The sequence below is a fragment of the Giraffa tippelskirchi genome, chromosome 4, assembly GCF_054371585.1.
Source record: "Giraffa tippelskirchi isolate mGirTip1 chromosome 4, T2T-mGirTip1v1.2.pri, whole genome shotgun sequence".
NCBI lineage: Eukaryota > Metazoa > Chordata > Mammalia > Artiodactyla > Giraffidae > Giraffa > Giraffa tippelskirchi.
The window spans coordinates 170,984,482-171,004,206 of NC_137278.1; the positions used below are offsets into that span (position 1 = coordinate 170,984,482).

General features: G+C 38.1%; 1 protein-coding gene across 50 annotated transcripts in view; it reads right to left on the reverse strand.

Moving 5' to 3' along the window:
- Positions 1-19,725, reverse strand: part of RBFOX2 (RNA binding fox-1 homolog 2) — a 289,290-nt gene that overhangs the window by 35,608 nt on the left and 233,957 nt on the right. For 21 of the 50 annotated variants that reach the window (XR_014083844.1, XM_081597017.1, XM_081597020.1 and 18 more), the window contains 2 exons: positions 5,530-5,676; positions 2,598-2,651 (listed from right to left, as the gene is read on the reverse strand). Coding sequence is in view for 49 of the 50 variants with exons in the window: in XM_081597017.1 (XP_081453143.1) it covers positions 2,598-2,651; positions 5,530-5,676 (201 nt within the window). In the remaining variant the exon portion in view is untranslated. The remainder of the gene's footprint in view (positions 1-2,597; positions 2,652-5,529; positions 5,677-19,725) is intronic. The other 29 variants (XM_081597018.1, XM_081597021.1, XM_081597023.1 and 26 more) reach the window with 3 other exon arrangements.

Sequence of the window (19,725 nt, forward strand, 5' to 3'; positions counted from 1 at the left end):
TATTCTCATAAAAAATAAGACATGGCGATAAAGAGATGCTTTTTGTCTTGCAGCCATTTGGTTAAATACTGTTTTACATGTAACTATTACTTATGTCTAAAAACTTCTCAGTTTTTCTATTATTGTTTCAGAAAAAGTTCAATAAAGCTAATTTCTGTATATAAAAGCATTCTGTTAAAAGACTGAGCAATTCTTAGCTAAAAATATAAGTCTCCTTTTCTCTGGTTCCTTCCAAGGCATGTAATTTTATAGTCAAGTCCAGACACAAAAGAAATGAGAAACTAAACTTAATTTACAAAAACGAAAGTACTCATTACTTTATCTTAGGTGGATCCCAGAAGAGGCATCTAGGTTTTGACTCCAAAATAAATCTCTATTAATAAGCCTATTCCAGCAAAGAACTCTGGGTAACAGTTAAGAAAGGCAAAGGATGAAGACAGGTTTTGTATCAGTTCTAGAAGGCAGGTGCAAGGCAATTTTGAATTTTGTTCTTTAACATATTTTCCAATCAGTACATGGTCTGTCTACCCTTCAGTAGCCCAAAGAAAAAGGGGCAGTGAGGACACAGCATCAAGCTGAGAGAAGGAGCATATACTTTTAGATTCCCCAAAGAGAAAAGGAAGGCTTATGTCATTTTAAATAAAAACTACAGGGGAGAAGCAATTGAATCAGATAAATTAAAATTTTTGGGGTAGTAGGCAAATCCTTGAAGTCAGTGAAAGAAGCCTTAGAAAGATCAATTTCCTTTGCTTCACAAGAATTCAAATTATTTTCTTGCTAAGGAGCAAGTCCTCAATGCCTGATAGAATTTTATTGGGCTTCTGGCTGTTAAGAGTCTAGCAAAGAATATTTTAAGTGCATACAATTAAAACCAAAAACATTTAAACTACTGGTTTAGATAAACTGTGTGGTCAATAACCTTCACATATTTATTTCACATTCACGGGCTTCTCATCTCTAAACCATCATCATTTTTCCACCTTGTAGCTAAAAAGTTCAAAAAAAATAACAGCAATCTATACAACAAAAATATAGAAATCACTGTGAGGCAATTACAAGTATAAATAGTTTTATTGGTTACAGTTTGAACAGATTTCTCTTTAAAAATACTTACCAAGTTAAGTGCTGGAGAAAGTTCTGTATAGGCATATTAGTCTTTAATCTTTTTTTGTTTTAACTGAAAACTAAAAGCTTAGAGTATAATTACCTCTTTAATAATTAACAAATAAATTATTATAGCCAGAATTAAACACTTATAGTGTTGACTGATGCATTCTCTAAAGGAAGGGAATAATAATCAGGAGCATAAGGAAAGTATATACATTTGTATTAGCACAGATGGGGGCAGAAAGTATTAATACATACAACTCTGTAGGTATGTTATCAGTTCCCAGAGTATGGTGAATTTGGAGTAAGAAAATGAAGAGAGGTAAATATTAGCTCATTTATTTACTTTAGCTTTTCTCAAATTACATTCTTAGAGATTAAATCATAGTGAAGGGCTATGTTCAAAGTTTAGCAGAAATGACCAAAGGAAAATTAATTTAAAAAATTGGTCTAACTTAAAAGTGCAAGTAGAATGAAATGTAACAAGGTAAATATTTATAAGCCTGGCCCACATCTGATTGTGTCTGTGGTGTATATTCCATTTGCTGAGGAGGAAGAAAACTCTCAAATAAAACTTTATGAAATTCAGTTCATCAAATATTTTTTCACAACACCACTTTACCATTCCCTCATTTCTAAAAGCACTGCTGCTTATTTTAGGGAATAAAATTCTAAACCATATAGATTGGGAATTTAAAATAGTAAATTATTAGGTTAATTATTATGCCCATTCTTACGTGAAAAACTCCCAACTCATTTGTAACTGAACTGACGTGACTCTCAGATTCAAGTCTCAGTCTTGAAGCTTGCATCTGGGTATAACTTAAAGGAGGAAATCCACAGTGAATACCTGAATCTCTTCTCCCTGTGTTTAAGCTTTGTCAAAATTTCCTGAACAGAGAGAGCAAGTCAACTGAATAACTGAAATATTAAATTTCTTCTAAGTATGTAATTTTGAAGTTCTATTTTTCATAGCTGAATTGTTCCGGTAGAATTCTGACTAGAATTTGCACAGAATTTAACTTTTTTTCTGTCATCTCCCTCTCTCGTCCTTTATTATTTTTATTTTTTTGGCTGTGTCCACGGCATGTGGGATCTTACTTCTCTGACCAGGGATGGAACCCATGCACCCTGCGGTAGAAGTGTGGAGTTTTAACCACTGAACTGTCTGGGAAGTCCCTCTCTTGTCCTTTAAAATAAGAAACTTAGGCCAAATTTAAATCTGAGACAGAAGTGGTGTCTCTGGCAGACTTTCTTCCTTACAGCCACACTCTCCCCTCAAACTTCTCACTCTTATCCCATCACTCTCCAATTTAAGATTTAGGAAAAAGAATGGCCACTTGGTGGTTTCTGTTTAGAGGTAGTCTAATCAAGCTGGATTGCTGGGATACTTTTTGCAGGCTTAAAACAACAACTTAAGTTTTCTGACTACTTAGTATTTTAACTAAAACTAAAAGAAACCAAGCACACAATACTGAAATAAAGCTTACCTTAGAGCCACGTTCATTAAAGATTATTTCTACATCTAGGATTTTGCCAAACTGCTGCAGAGACAAAAATAAAAGCATTTACTTATGGTCAGCTTTTTTTCCATATACTTTACTTTCTTCTGAAAAAAGAGGTGTTTTTTTCTTTTTTCCTTTACTTATTTAACTTCCATATTTTTATTTGTTCGAAGGTTCCAATACCAGTTGATTTTTCCTCATCATTGAGCTGATAGTTCCTTCTTTTAAAATTCACTCACACATGCATCATCCACCTAAATACAGTGGAAGCTGTTTTCAGAAGATATTCACAGTGTCACTCTATTACATGCTTCTTCACATGGACAAACTGGGGGTTTTCCTATCTGCAACTCTAACTTTCGAAATGTCTATTTTAAGAAGTAAATCTTAAGTAGAAAGATAAACTACCAAAGGCTGTTTCTCTTCCCTTTTTTTCTTTTTTCTCTTCCCTTTTTTTTTAAATTAATAAAAGTGAACCGTGTTCACTGGAAAAAAAAAACCCAGAAAATATAAACAAAAAGGAAAAGGGGGCACAGAAAATTAAGATCATCTTTAATCCCATCATCTTAACATCTTAAAAAAATATGTTTTAAAATGTTTTTTATTTTTGGCTGTGCTGGGTCTTCACTGCTGTGTGGGCTTTTCTTTAGTTGTGGAGAGTGGGGGCTATTCTCTAGTTGCAGTAGGCGGGCTCAGCAGTTGTGGCTCCTGGGCTCTAGAGCAGAGGTTCAACAACCGTGGCACTCAGCTGTCCTGTGGCATGTGGGATCTTCCAGTACCAGGGATCGAACCTGGGTCTCTTGCATTGGCCGGCGGACTCTTTATCACTGAGCTACCAGTGAAACCCCATCTTAACATTTTCGTATCATCTTCCCAGCTTTTCCTCAGGCATGTGTGCGTGTGTATAAAACTATAGACATCTGACATACTATACATATTGCTTTTATTACTTTCCTTAAACTTAGCATACTTTATATTTATAAATCTGAGTAACTTTCCAAATCAATAAATATATATTTGTGTTATTTCTGTTTTCCAGCATACCAAACATTCACGGACATTATGAATGATTCTATTCATTTGCCACTTTATGTGTGGCATGTGGTATATCAGTTCCCTAACCAGGGATCAAACCTGTGCCCTCTGCAGTGGAAGTACAAATCTTAAACACTAGATTATCAGGGAAGTCTCTCATTAAGAACATCTGAAATAATAACTGTGTTTTGTAATTAGTTAAGTACTTCAACATTAGGAAAATCAAACAAAGCTAAAAGCACAAAACCTAAATAATTATTGCTAGATGGCCAAATAGCTGAGGAGGGGCATACACAAACACAGTAATTATTTTGAGGAGAGGTGTATATATATATGGTGACAAAACTATTTGTTTTAATCAATACCTGAATAAACTGAATTGAGGAATGAGAAGGGAATTATACATTTTAAGAAATCACTGACAACTGGCATAGAGAGATCTTCAGTAGACACTATTTTTCTGCCTCAAGAGAAAACACACTTTTTAAAAAAATTTTGTAACTCATTTTATGAAACCCAGTGGTTTCACTTCTAGTTACATATTACTGCATAGTAATATACTCATGTAGACACAAAAAGGCATGTTAAAAGAGAGTCTATGAGTGGAGGAGAAATTAAAAGTCTCACTAAAAATAGAATTTATAACAGAACTTGCAAATTATTATATAAAAAAGGATAAATAACAAGGTCCTACTGTAAAGCAGAGGGAACTATTTCAATATATTGTGATAAATCATAATGGAAAAGAATATACAAAATAATATATATATATATAATTGAATCACTTTACCATTCAAGAAAAAGTAACACAACCTTGTAAATAAAAATAAACTAATCTTGTAAATAAAAATAAACTAACAAAAATATAATCTATAAAAGAATGAATTGTAGAACACTCCTACAGAAAGATACAGAGTAATAAGAATGAAAACACACTTCTGACAGAAGAGGATGTACCCATTTTCACAGACCTCCAGAGATTATGGTTCCATACTGTCTCTGACAATGCAGTAGAGAACCTAATAACTCACACTCCTCGGAAGTTTCTTCTTAAATGTAACCTAAATTCTTTATGTTGTCCCTTATATTTTCTGTTGCTCTTCTTTCTGTAGAGCTGGAAAACAGCTGGCTACCATTTTCTGCTAAAAAGCTCTTTCAGTGCTTCAAGAATATCATTAAATCTCAACCCTGGCCTTGTATTTGGTATAGAAAACACTTCCAGGAAGTCGTCTGTAAGTGACAGAACTCTGCTCCAGGGTCTTGTCACCTTGAGGTGGCCACAACCAAGACTTAGACAAGGGAATCTGCTTTTCTGACAAAGCACTCGACTGCCACACAAATATTCAGGAAAAAAAAAAAAACACAATTATTTCTTATTCCTAGTTCAAGTTAAGAGTTTGATCAAATTAAAACAGGCAACAACACATTAGCCCAGAAAAAAATTAAGATTCTCAGCAGCCATTCACTTTTGAGTGATTTTGGGAGGAAGTAAAGAGCTGGAAGAACTTGTCAGGTAGCAAACTAACCCCGTATACATGATTTGAGATCATAGACATTATTTCATTTAATTCATTGCCCTTTGAAAGGCAGAAATTACTATCTGGTCCTAATTTCAGCATCTGAAGTCTCAGGTCCCAAGAAATCCCTCAGTCCCAGACAAACTTGGTTATGTGGTCACCTTACATGTGAGAACTTGCAAGGCTAATGTCTAGAACAGGCCGGGTGATGGGAATGTTTCTAAAGGCTGATGAAAACACTGATTTACCTTACAATCCTCAGTGTATTTGTAGTTTTACCTTAAAGTACCAACACTAATGACGAATAATACACTGGCAGATTATATTTTCATTGAAAAGCCAACAAAAGGATTTCAGAGACTTACCCCAAACATCTGTCGGAGGTCAGGGTCCCGGAAGCGGAAAGGAATATTAGAGACATGCAGTCGTTTAGGGGTAGATTTACTCTCTGAATTTTCACTACTTTGTGTCTGTGACTGCTGGCCGTCTGTCTGTGCGCCTCCTTCTGTCTGCTAAGCAAAGAAATAAACAACATTAAGGAAAAAATAAATACAATCATTTCACAGGAATTACATAAAATAAGGTCCTTTCCCATCCCGGTCATTTTCAGTGTGTCTTGAAGCAAAAATTACAACTGCCCCCTCAAAGGGAAAAAAGAGACACAAAGATGTTATCTGTGTTTAAAATGCTATAGTCTACCAAAAAATTTAGGTTCTTGCATATTTATAGTATGTCAGTAAAATGGGAGATAGAAAAACTAAATGACTTGAAATATCACATGAAAATACATTAGGAAAACAAGATATAAGAAGAGTACATTAGTCCTAGATTCTGCATCACTGACTCAATGGACATGAGTTTGAGCAAACTCTGGGAGATGGTGAAGGACAGGGAAGCCTGGCATGCTGCAATCCATGGGGTCAAAAAGAGTCAGACACAACTGAATGACTGAACGACATTTTGAAAATAAAGAGTCTGTTATGAAGATTCTAGCATTTCTGGTTCATCATTTCATGAAAAAAGGGAATATTTTTATATTTCATTCCCTCTAGTAGTTTCCGAGTTTATGGCTACTAGGTTACCAACGTACTATAATATTTATTAAGAAGAGATACCTAGTGACCAACGGCATTCTGCTTGAAAACTGAAGAAGCTTCTTAATATGAAACCAATCTGTACTCTCCTTCCCAATTTATGCACTTACTTCTATTTTAGTAGAGGGAACATTCCTTCTGTACCTCAGAGCAAAGCTGCATTTATAAAGTCTGTCGGCAAAGGCTTGAAGGGACCCTGATGAATCTACTACACACAAATATATGCTAGGTTTGTATATATCAGCAGTGAAAGAATAAGGGTGAGTGTGGGTATGCACTTTTGTTTAATTTTTTATGGGTTAATCAATGATTAACAATATTGTGTTAACTTTCAGTTGTACAGCAAAGTGATTCAGTTGTACATACACATGTATCTATTCTCCAAATTCTTTTCCCATTTAGGTTGTTATATAATACTGAGTTGAGTTCCCTGTGCTGTACAGTAGGTCCTTGTTGGTTATCCATTTTAAATACAACAGTGTGTACATGTCAATCCTAAACTCATTATGGATGTGCATTTTTATTCTTCAATCTCTTTTGCAATGTCCTAGGCATGTGTTAATTTAATTCTTTTTTAATAAATCCTCAAAAAAATTGCTATGTTGAGAAATACTTTTGACAAATATCTAACCAGTGTGATATACTTCAAGCATTCAAATAACATTTACTCTGAAGTATTAATCTGACAATTCAAGAACCTTATGTTTTTACTATTCCCTATGAAGTGCATGCCAAACTGGATGGCTCGCTGAGATAATTTAATCAACATACTTTTTTAAAACAGGAGAGGAACCTGCTGTTCTTATTATCTCAATTGAAAGAGCACTGAGAAACTCCAGCCGATTCTGGGTGACATGGAATGGATTCCCCTCCTCTACTTTAACCTAGTGTTCAGCTAAAAGAAACTAACCAGAGATACTGCTGGCTCAGAGATGTTTGCAACCACCTTGAAATGAAGTTTGAGACTTTATAAAGGATAATCAGGAATGTACTCCAAATGAACACCAGCTTTTCAAGTGTCAATCTAAGGGATGGCAGCTTTTATCTCCTATTCAGGCCTTGCAGATGGCTTCACTGTGCAATGATTCACATGATACAAAAATAGCAAGAAAGGGAAGAGCTGTATACAAAGCCATGTTCTGCGAAAGTGCAAGGTTTTTAGTCCTCAATCTGGGCACAGTGCAGACTAAACAAAACACATTCCACTCAAAGATGAAACTCACTTAGTTACTAAAACAGCATCATGGATGCCAAAGCAACTAGCACAAGCATCAATTACAACTGATGCTCATTTGAACATCTGCCAACTTGCTTCTCACATCTCACAGCTGGATCACATAAAACTCTTTCTTCAACTAGTCTCTAGGACCACGAGATCTGAACTGCAGGTGAATTACTCTGAGAAAAATAAAAAAAGCCTGATTCTAACTTCAAACCACAGTTCCATACATAATTTATATATGCAGTCCATGTAGTCTGTAAAGAGTATGTGAGGTGGCGGGATAAATGAAAACTAATCATTACTTCCAAGTATGTTGCCTGAGGTACTTATTTGTTGTTCTTGAGAATTTTTTTTTTAATAGTCCTGAAGATATAACTTATGAAGAAGAAGCCAGATTGGTTAATTTTCCAGCTTTGTGGGAAGTACCTAACATTATTCAAAGGTATGAAATCTTTAATTCTCAGAAAACTTGGCAAGTAGAAAAAGTAAACCCATTATTTCCAAAATTCTTTAGTCTTCTGTTTTTAAATACATTTACAAATGGAAGTTTAAAATATCTAGCTACAAATACATAAACCATAAGCATACAGCCGGACGAGTTTTCACAAAGAAAATACACTCATGTAACAGAATCACTACAAACAAAGCTAGTGGAGGTGATGGAATTCCAGTGGAGCTATTTCAAATCCTAAAAGATGATGCTGTGAAAGTGCTGCACTCAATATGCCAGCAAATTTGGAAAACTCAGCAGTGGCCACAGGACTGGAAAAGGTCAGTTTTCATTCCAATCCCAAAGAAAGGCAATGCCAAAGAATGCTCAAACTACTGCACAATTGCACTCATCTCACACGCTAGTAATGCTCAAAATTCTCCAAGCCAGGCTTCAGCAATACGTGAACTGTGAACTTCCAGATGCTCAAGCTGGTTTTAGAAAAGGCAGAGGAACCAGAGATCAAATTGCCAACATCCACTGGATCACTGAAAAAGCAGGAGAGTTCCAGAAAAACATCTATTTCTGCTTCATTGACTATGCCAAAGCCTTTGAATGTGTGGAACACAATAAACTGTGGAAAATTCTTGAAGAGATGGGAATACCAGACCACCTAACCTGCCTCTTGAGAAACCTGTATGCAGGTCAGGAAGCAACAGTTAGAACCGGACATGGAACAGCAGACTGATTTCCAAATAGGAAAAGGAGTATGTCAAGGCTGTATATTGTTGTCCTGCTTATTTAACTTATATGCAGAGTACATCATGAGAAATGTTGGACTGGATGAAGTACAAGCTGGAATGAAGATTGCTGGGAGAAATATCAATAACCTCAGGTATGCAGATGATACCACCCTTACAGCAGGAAGCAAAGAGGAACTAAAGAACCTCTTGATGAAAGTGAAAGAGGAGAGTGAAAAAGTTGTCTTAAAGCTCAACATTCAGAAAACTAAGATCATGGCATCCACTCCCATCACTTCATGGCAAATAGATGGGGAAACAGTGGAAACAGTGAAAGACTTTATTTTTGGGGGCTCCAAAATCACTGCTGATGGTGACTGCAGCCATGAAATTAAAAGACGCTTGCTCCTTGGAAGAAAAGTTATAACCAACCTAGACAACATACTAAAAAGCAGAGACATTACTTTGTCAACAAAGGTCCGTCTAGTCAAGCCTGTAGTTTTTCCAGTAGTCATGTTTGGATGTGAGAGTTAGACTGTAAAGAAAGCTGAGCGGCAAAGAATTGACGCTTTTGAACTGTGGTGTTGGAGAAGACTTTTGAGAGTCCCCTGGATTGCAAGGAGATCCAACAAGTCCATTCTAAAGGAGATTAGTCCTGGGTGTTCATTGGAAGGACTGATGTTGAAGTTGAAAATCCAATACTTTGGTCATCTCATGCGAAGAGGTGACTCATTTGAGAAGACCCTGATGCTGGGAAAGATTGAGGGCAGGAGGAAAAGGGGATGACAGACAATGAGATGATTGGATGGCATCACTGACTCAATGGACATGAGTTTGGGTAAACTCCAGGAGTTGGTGATGGACAGGGAGGCCTGGCGTGCTGCAGTCCATGGGGTCGCAAAGAGTCAGACACGACTGAGCGACTGAATTGAACTGAACTGAACCATCAAACTAGGTCAAGCCACAGAACTCCAGAAGCACCCATGGGCCACACTCTAGTCCTCACTCCCCTGCCAAAGGATCACCACTATTCTGACTTCTAACTCCACAAATTAGTTCTGTTGCTTTTGAACTTACAAAAAAAAAAAAAAAAAAAGGAATCACACTGTATGTACTTTTTTGTATCTGGTTTCTTTTACACACTGTAAACACGCACTGTTGTACATTTTATAACATACAGAATTTTTATCTGAGTGGCTTCCAGTTTTTAGCTATTATGGATAATGTTCCTATAAATATTCTTGTTACATGTCTTTGCATGCATAGGAACAGGCATTTCTGTTGGATGAAGACATCTAAGATTGGATTTGTTGGGTCAAGGATATATCTCAATTCAGCCTTCAAAGTTACTGTCAGTTTTGCAAAGTGGCTGCATTAACTACATCAATGGTGTATGCAACTTCTAGCTGTTCTTAGTAACTTCGCCTCATTTTAACTATTTGGGTGGGAGGCAGTGGCATCCTACTGTGGCTTTCACTTGCTTTCTTGTCTTTCAGCCTCAGACCTTTTCTTCTCTCCACTTCTATATTTTTGAATTTTGTTGAAAAATGAGAATTCCCTGTAAAACAATAGTTTTTTTTTAAACAGTAAAGAGATACTTTTTGGCTCAGATGTTAGCAACCACCTTGAGGAGTCTTGAGGAATAGAAAGAGGAATAGAAAGACGGCCTAAGTAATGGAGCAAGGACTTGAATACAAGCAGCCTGGCTCCAGAGTGTATGTTCTTAATCACTACACTATACTGTACTTCATATGTATTATTTTCTTCAAATCTCACAGCAATCGATGAGGCAGGTACTGTTGTTTAGTTGCTGAGTTGTGTCTGACTCTTTTGGGACCCCATGGACTGTAGCCCACAAAGTCTCCTCTGTCCATGGGATTTCCCAGACAAGAATACTAGAGTGAGTAGCCATTTCCTTCTCCAGGGGATCTTCCCAACCCAGGGGTCGATCTGCATTGGCAGGTGGATTCTTTACCACTGAGCCACCTGGGAGGCCCATCAAGTACTATTACTGTCCTCCAGTTGACAGGGGCAGAAACTGAGGCATGGTGAGGTTAAATTTATTGCCCAAGGTCACAGATTAAGTGGCATTGTAGGAAGGCAAAACCAGGCAGCCCAATTTCATATGCTAAACCACCCCTTTCTAGCACTGCACCCACACTCACTTCTTTTTTTCTCATTAGAATGGAGAACGTGCTCCACTTTCTCAGGAACCCCACTTGAAGGAGCAAGGTTTCTCCTGGAGTGGAGGCAGGCATGAGGTTATGGGCCAGGGAAAGCTATTCAAGAGACGACGTGACTGGAGGGAACGGGAGCAGGTCAGACCATGAAGGGAAGGAAAGAAACCAGCAAAGGTACACTGACATTTATGAAGGAAAAAAGTCAGAGAACTACTAAACTCATGCTCAAAGGGGCTGAAAAGATTTCTGTACACAGTGGAAATAGGAACATGAAATATACATTGAATACAGTTAAATGAGATATTTCCCATTTGTCATCCTCAACTTTTAAGTTTACTTTGGTATAGATTACCAATTGTTGAAATACACAAATCAGAGCAAAAGTAAATAAAAGTTTTAAAGCTGTATCTTTATAAAAAGTGGACAGTTAAACCATTCTGAGAAAAATCTCAGTCAATGCAGTGCTGTTTTGCTTTATTGTCTATTGTTAGCTGCTGAGCAACTTTACTGACTATATAAATAATCTTCCGAGGTTCTGTTTCTTCCTTCTGTTTTCTGATCTAACTTATTCATGGGGCAGAGGATGCAGTGGAAAAGGCTGGAGTCTGTGGACTGTTTACAGTGAGGCCTGACAGTGGTCCTGATGGATATCATCATGTGACCAAAAGCCTATACATTTACTCTCCAGACATTCTGGCCTCCTCCCCAGCAAGGGCCACTCCACTGAGGGCAAGCCAAGGGCACTGACACTGAAGAGCAAATCAGATTTTTAAAGCCTCAAAGCCTCATTCAAGAAATGAGGACTAAAGAAGTTTTAAATAAACTTTAAAAATTCTTATAACTAGAAAATGGATTTACCTTTCTGACTTGCCTATGAAACAATGGAAATATATTTTAACTATTTATACATTGTGAACAAATGTTCTGTTATGGACTGAGAAAGAACCCTGGGGAATACAAGATGAAGTAGTACTTTCTAAGTCTCTGCTTTTGAACTGTGGTGTTGGAGAAGACTCTTGAGAGTCCCTTGGACTGCAAGGAGATCCAACCAGTCCATCCTAAAGGAGATCAGTCCTGGGTGTTCATTGGAAGGACTGATGTTGAAGCTGAAACTCCAGTACTTTGGCCACCTGATGTGAAGAGCTGACTCATTTGAAAGGACCCTGATGCTGGGAAAGATTGAGGGCAGGAGGAGAAGGGGACGACAGAGGATGAGATGGTTGGATGGCATCACCAACTCAATGGACAGGAGTTTGGGTAAACTCCAGGAGCTGGTGATGGACAGGGAGGCCTGGTGTGCTGCGGTTCATGGGGTTGCAAAGAGTTGGACACGACTGAGCAACCGAACTGAACTGAACTGATCATATACTACATAATCTGAGATAATAAGGAATCTCTTGATTAACTCAGGAATAATATTTTGATTTATGGATTATCTATTTTCTTCAATATAATGTCTTCATTTCTTATTTCCACTTCTGTGAGGATGAAGGGGAAGAAAAAGAAAAGAGGACATTCAATTTAGCTAAGTTTCTTGAGAATCTGATTCATGTCCTAACCATCCCATTTTAATGCCAGTTTGGGTACAGAATTCTAGGTAGGAAAAAAAAAATCCTTTGGAATTTTTTAAATAAGTTAAAAAAATTTTTTTAATTAATTTTTTTTGGCTATGCTAGGTCTTCGTTGCTGTGCATGGGGTTTCTCTGGTTGTGGTGCATGGCTTCTCACTGTGGTGGCTTCTCTTCTTGTGGAGCATGAGATCCAGGGTGTGTGGGCTTCAGTAGTTGTGGTGCTCGGGCTTAGTGGCCCCAAGGCATGTGGAATCTCCAGATTAGGGATCAAACCTGTGTCCCCTGAAATGGCAGGCACATTCTTAACCCCTGGAACACCAAGGGAAGTCCATCCTCCTTCAGAACTCTGAAGGTAACTCTCAACTGCAGCCCAGTTTCCAGTGCTGATGTTGAGAAACCCGGACATTGTGACTCTGTCTCCTTGTCTGTGACTTTCCCCACTCTCCCTCTCTGGTCTGTAGACTACCCAAATATATCCAGTGCTCTTAAAATTTCACAGTGACGTGCCTTAATGTGGATTTATTTCAGTCTATTTTTCTGAGGTCTCTTTTAAGGTAGAAATTAATATCCCTCAGTCCTGGACATTTTTTTTAAATTACTTTGCTGATGATTCCCACTCTGTATCATTTTGTCTCTCTTTCTGAAACCTGTATTATTAGACACTGGATCTTCTGAACTGATTCTCTAATTTTCTTATTTCTTGTTATTTTCCATCTCTCTGTCTTTGGCTCTATTTTCTGGGATACAGGTCCTTAATCCCTCACCTGAAAACTTTGGGTCCATATGTATATCAGAATTCAGAATTTTTAGAAAGGCAATAATGATTTAAACTCATATATAACACTATCAATGAGATGTGAAGCAGTGGTATTTCTGTAGCAAAATGTAAGCATATCCACATAAATGTGATAAAGACTGTACATAAAGTTGTGTGCTTTACTGTAATCTTTTTTTGATTTTCAGGACTTTACAGATTTTGGAATTGTGGATAAGAGATCAGAGACTTCTGTATCTTCTATCTCATCTTTCAATGCTCCAATCAAGTTTCTTTATTTTGTTACCATGTGTTTAATTTCGAGGGCACGTTTCTCTTCTCTGAATCTCCCATTCCCCAACTTCCTTTTAAAGATTATATTTATTTATGGGGTCTTTGTTGAGGTGTGCAGGCTCTAGAGTGTGTGGACTCAGTAGTTGGGATGCATATACTTAGTTGCAGTATGTGGGATCTAGTTTCCTGACTGGGGATTGAACCAGGGCCCCCTGCATTGGGAATCTTAACCACTGGGCCACCAGGGAAGTCCCCCACCCCTTTTAAACTAGCACTTCATTCTTGTTTAGTGAATGCATATCTTCCCTTACTTCTCTCAGGATATCAATTATTGTTTTGATGGTTTTTGAGGAGAAAGGGGATTCCTTTTCTTCCAAATTTCCCTTTTTTGTTTGTTTTTATTCACTGTCTTCCATGGTGAGGTTTTCCCCAAGTATCTAGTAATCTTTGGCTGTCTTGTTTATAATTAAGAGCTGAAGGGAGAAGGATAGCTAATAAACTAATTAGAAGTTCTGAGTGGGTGGGATGGAGGGGCTTGATGACTTTGTGATTCATTCTAGGTTCAGTTAGGTAAGCAATTTTTTGAGAAACCCCTTGATTTGTACATCTTTAGGTCTTTCCTTTTGAGTTAGGTTTTCCAGAGAAGAGTTTTCCAAATCTTCTAACTAGAGTCATGTTTCTAAAACTCAAATTTTTGCAGTATAAACTGAATCACTTGTCAACTTTCCCCCACTACTGGCCTAGCAATAAATTCATTTTGGGCTTGTTCCGTTAGTTGCTAATTGGCCATCTGCTTTCTAGCTTCCAAAATTATTAATTCTCCTGTTATTTTTTATATTTCTGAAAACGCACAGACAGAAAAACCATTTACGGCAGTTTTGGAAGAAGCAATTAGATGGATGTATTCAAAAGTAACTTGAAATTATTAAGTGTTTAATAAAATCTTGTAATACAGTATGTACATATTTTATTGAGGGCAGCAAAATAGGGCAACACAGTCTGTATTTGCTATGAGCTGACTCCTATAAATACTTTGGGAAACATGGATTGCTTTAGAAAACAATCTTAATATTTCAAGAAGGAAGAGCCTGCATTACAGCCCTTCTCCAATGAAAGGCTGAGGTAGAATGAAGGCCTCAGAGATGAGACATTGTTATCAGCTAATAGCAAATCTATAAACACAAGATTTTTTCCTTTCTCTGTTCTTTAGACCAAAGAACTAAGAACTACTTCAGATATAAGCTGGGGATGATTAAAACATTCAGGGATGGCACTTCCCTGGTGGTTCAGTGGTTAAGACTTCGCCTTCCAATGAATGGGATGCAAGTTTGATCCCTGGTAGGGGAGCTAAGATCCCTTAAGCCTCGTGGCCAAAACCAAAACATAAAACAGAGACAATATTGTAACAAATTGAACAAAGACTTTAAAAAGGTTCACATAAAAAAAAAAAATCTTTAAAAACAAAATACTCTGGGATAAGGAGACATGACAACTTACTGCAATGTGGGATCCTGGATAGGATTCAGAACAGAAAATTGGTGATTAAAAAAGATCTATATTTTACCTAAAAATATTGTAACAATGTTTGTTATTGTCTGATTTTGAAAACTGTACTGTACCTACAGAAGATGTTCATATCAGGGGAAGTTAGGTAAACAGTATGCAGAAACTTTCCATAGTATTTTTTACAACTTTAAGTCTAAAATTATTTCAAAACAGAGTTTTTTAAAAAGAAATAAAGATTTTTAGTTTGTCAGATTCTAAACCCTACAAAATATTAGAACATGGCAAAGAATGTTTTGTTGGTTTAATGATCATTGTTGTTGTTCAGTGGCTAAGTCACGTCTGACTCTTTGCAACCCCATGGACTGCAGCACACCAGGATTCCCTGTCCTGCACTATCTCCCAGAGTTTACTCAAACTCAAGTCCATTGAGTCAGTGATGCCATCCAACCCTCTCATCTGTCATCCCCTTCTCCTCCCACCTTAAATCTTTCCCAGCATCAGGGTCTTTTTCCAATGAATCAGTTCTTCACATCAGGTGGCCAATGTATTAGAGTTTCAGCTTCAGATCTTCCAATGAATATTCAGGGTTCATTTCCTTCAGGATTGACTAGTTAGAACTCCATGCAACCCAAGGAACACTCAAGAATATTCTACAGCACCACAATTCAAAAGCATCAATTCTTTGGCACTCAGCCTTCTTTGTGGTCGAACTCTCACATCCATACATGACTACTGGAAAAACCATAGCTTTGACTATATGCACCTTGATCAGCAAAGTGAGGTCTGCTTTTTAATATACTGTCTAGGTTTGTCATAGCTTTCCTTCCATGGAGCAAGCTTCTAAATTTCATGGCTGCAGTCACCATTCGCAGTGATTTTGGAGCCCAAGAAAAGAAAATCTGTCACTGCTTCCACTTCTTCCCTTCTATATGCTATGAAGCAATGGGACTGAATGCCGTAATCTTAGTTTTTTTTTTTATTTTGAGTTTCAAGCAAGTTTTTTCATTCTCATCTTTCACCCTCATCAAGAGACTGAGGTTGTTGATATTCCTCTTGGCAATCTTGATTTCGGCTTTGATTCATCCAGCCTGGCATAAGCAGGGTGATAACATACAGCCTTGTCACACCCCTTTCCCAATTTTTAACCAGTCAGTTGTTCCATGTCCAGTTCTAACTTGCTTCTTGACCTGCACACAGGTTTTTTAGGAGATAGGTTAGATGGTCTGGTACTCCCAACTCTTTAAGAATTTCCCACACTTTGTTGTGATCCACACAGTCAAAGGCTTTAGTGTAGTCAATAAAGCAGAAGTAGATAATTTTTTAGAACTCCTTTACTTTCTCCACAATCCAAGGAATGTTGGCAATTTGATCTCTGGTTCTTCAAAGAGCCTGCCTCTTTGAAATCCAGCCTGTACTTCTCAAAGTTCTTGGTTCACATACTATGGAAGCCTAGCTTGAAGGATTTTGAGCATAACCTTGCTAGCATGTGAAATGACAGCAATTGTATAGTAGTTTGAACATTCTCTGGCACTGTCCTTCTTTGGGACTGGAATGAAAACTGACCATTTCCAGTCCTGTGGGGACTACTGAGTTGTCCAAATTTGCTAACACATTAAGTGCAGCACTTTAACAGCATCATCTTTTAGGATTTTAAATAGCTCAGCTGGAATTCCATCACCTCCACTAGCTTTGTTGATAGTGATGCTTCCTAAGGCCCACTTGACCTCACACTCCAGGATGTCTGGCTCTAGGTGAATGGTCACACCATCATGGTTATCTGGCTCATTAAGATCTTTCTTGTATAGTTCTGCTTCTGTGTATTCTTGCCACCTCTTCTTAATTTCTTCCATGTCTGTTAGGTCCTTACTGTTTCTGTTCTTTATCGTGCTCATCCTTGGATGAGATGTTCCCTCGATACTTCCAATTTTCTTGAAGAGATCTCTAGTTTTTCCCATTCTACTGTTTTCCTCTATCTCTTTCCATTGTTGATTTAAGAAGGCCTTCTTACTTCTCCTTGCTATTCTCTGGAATTCTGCATTCTAGTTGGGTATGTCTTTTCCTTTCTCCCTTGCCTTTCGCTTCTCTTCTTTCCTCAGCTATTTGCAAAGCCTCCTCAGACACCCATTTGCTTTGTTGCTTTTCTTTTTCTTGTAAATGGTTTTGGTCACTGCCTTCTGTACAATATTACAAACTTTCATCTATAGTTCTTCAGGCACTCTATCAGATCTAATCCCTTGAATCTATTTGTCACTTCCATGGTATAATTGTAAGGGACTTGATTTAGGTCATACCTGAAAGCCCTAGTGGTTTTCTCTACTTTCTTCAATTTAAGTCTGACTTTTGCAATAAGGAGCTCATGATCTGAGCCATAGTCATCTCCAGGTCTTGTTTTTGCTGACTGTATAGAGCTTATCCATCTTTGGCTGCAAAGAATATAATCCATCTGATTTTGGTATTGATCATCTGGTGATGTCCATGCATAGAGTTATCTCTTGGGTTGTTGGAGAAGGATGTTTGCTATCAGTTCAGTTCAGTCGCTTAGTCGTGTCCGACTCTGTGACTCCATGGACTGTAGCACGCAAGGATTCCCTGTCCATCACCAACTCCTGGAGCTTACTCAAACTCAAGTCCACTGAGTCGGTGATGCCATCCAACCTCATCCTCTGGCGTCCCCTTCTTCTCCCACCTTCAATATTTTCCAGCATCAGGGTCTTTTCCAATGAATCAGTTCTTTGCATCAGGTGGTCAAAGTATTGGAGTTTCAGCTTCAGTATCAGAACTTCCAATGAATATTCAGGACTGATTTCCTTTAAGATGGACTGGTTGGACCTCCTTGCAGTCCAAGGGACTCTCAAGAGTCTTCTCCAACAACACGGTTCAAAAGCATCAATTCTTTGGTGCTCAGCTTTCTTTACAGTTCAACTCTCACATCCATACATGACTATTGGAAAAACCATAGCTTTGACTAGATGGACCTTTGTTGGCAAAGTAATGTCTCTGCTTTTTAATATGCTGTCTAGGTTGGTCACAACTTTTGTTCCAAGGAGCAAGCATTTTTTAATTTCATGGCTGCAGTCACCATGAAATTAAAGATTTTGGAGCCCCCCCCAAAATAAAGTCTGTCACTGTTTCCATTGTTTCCCCATCTATTTGCCATGAAGTGATGGGACCGGATGCCATGATCTTAGTTTTCTGAATGTTGAGCTTTAAGCCAACTTCTTCACTCTCCTCTTTCACTTTTATCAAGAGGCTCTTTAGTTCTTCTTTGCTTTCTGCCATAAGTGTGGTATCATCTGCATATCTGAGGTTACTGATATTTCTCCCGGCAATCTTGATTCCAGCTTGTGCTTCATCCAGTCCAGCATTTCTCATGATGTACTCTGCATATAAGTTAAACAAGCATGGTGCTCTGTTGACAAATGTAAGTTAAATAACCAGCATATTCTCTTGACAAAACCCTGTTAGCCTTTGACCTGCTTCATTTTGTACTCCAAGGCCAAATCCTTGTTTATCTGGGCATCTCTTGACTTCCTACTTTTTCATTCCAATCCCCTATGATGAAAAAGACATCATTTTTGGTGTTAGTTCTAGAAGGTATTGTAGGTCTTCATAGAACTGGTCAACTTCAGTTTCTTTGGCAGCAGTGGTTGGGGCACAGACTTGGATTACTGCGATGTTGAATGCAAACAAACTGAGATCATTCTGTCATTTTTGAGACTGCATCCAAGTACTGCATTCTGGACTCTTCTGTTGACTATGAGGGCTACTCCATTGCTTCTAAGGAATTCTTGCCCACAATAGTAGATATAATGGTCACCTGAATTAAATTCACCCATTCCCATCCATTTTAATTTACTGATTCCTAAGATGTCAGTGTTCAGTCTTGCCATTTCCTGCTTGACCACGTCCAATTTACCTAGATTCATGAACCTAATATTCCAGGTTCCTATGAAATATTGTTTTTTACAAAATCAGACTTTACTTTCACCACCAAACATATCCAAAATTGAGCATCATTTCCGCCTTGGCCTAGCTGCTTCATTCTTTCTGGTGTGCTCATTCCCTCAGTCGTGTCCAACTCTTTGCAACCCTACAGACTATAGTCCACCAGGCTCCTCTGTCCATGAGAGTTTCCCGATAAGAATTCTGGAATGGGTTGCCATTTCCTCCTCCAGGGGATCTTCCCAACCCAGGGATTGAACCTGTGTTTCCTGCGGCTCCTGCATTGGCAGTTGGATTGTTTACCGCTGAGTCTGTGGAGAAGTCCCGTTTATTCTTTCTAGAACTATCAGTAATTACCTTTGCTGTTCCCCAGTAGCATACTGGACACCTTCTGACCGGGGGGGCTCATCTTCCAGTGTCGTATCTTTCTGCCTTTTCATACTGTTCATGGGGTTCTCCAGGCAAGAATACCGGTGTGGGTTGCCATTTTCTCCTCCAGTGGACCACATTTTGTCAGAACTCTTCACTATGATGCCTTCATCTTGGGTGACCCTGCATCGGTTCATGGCTTCATTAAGTTACACAAGCCCCTTCTGCCACCACAAGGCTGTGATCCATGAGGGGGTAAATTTTGTTAACAGCTTAAAATGTGCACAAAAGAAATGAAATTAATTTTTCTATATCATACTATTTCAGTTCTGAACCATTCAAATTTGTATTAAATAAGATGGTGATACATTTTAAATCTGAGAAAACCTAATTGAAAGGTCACTGCCCAAAACAGCTTTAACCACATCTAAAGAATACATGTGTGTGTGTACATGCTTC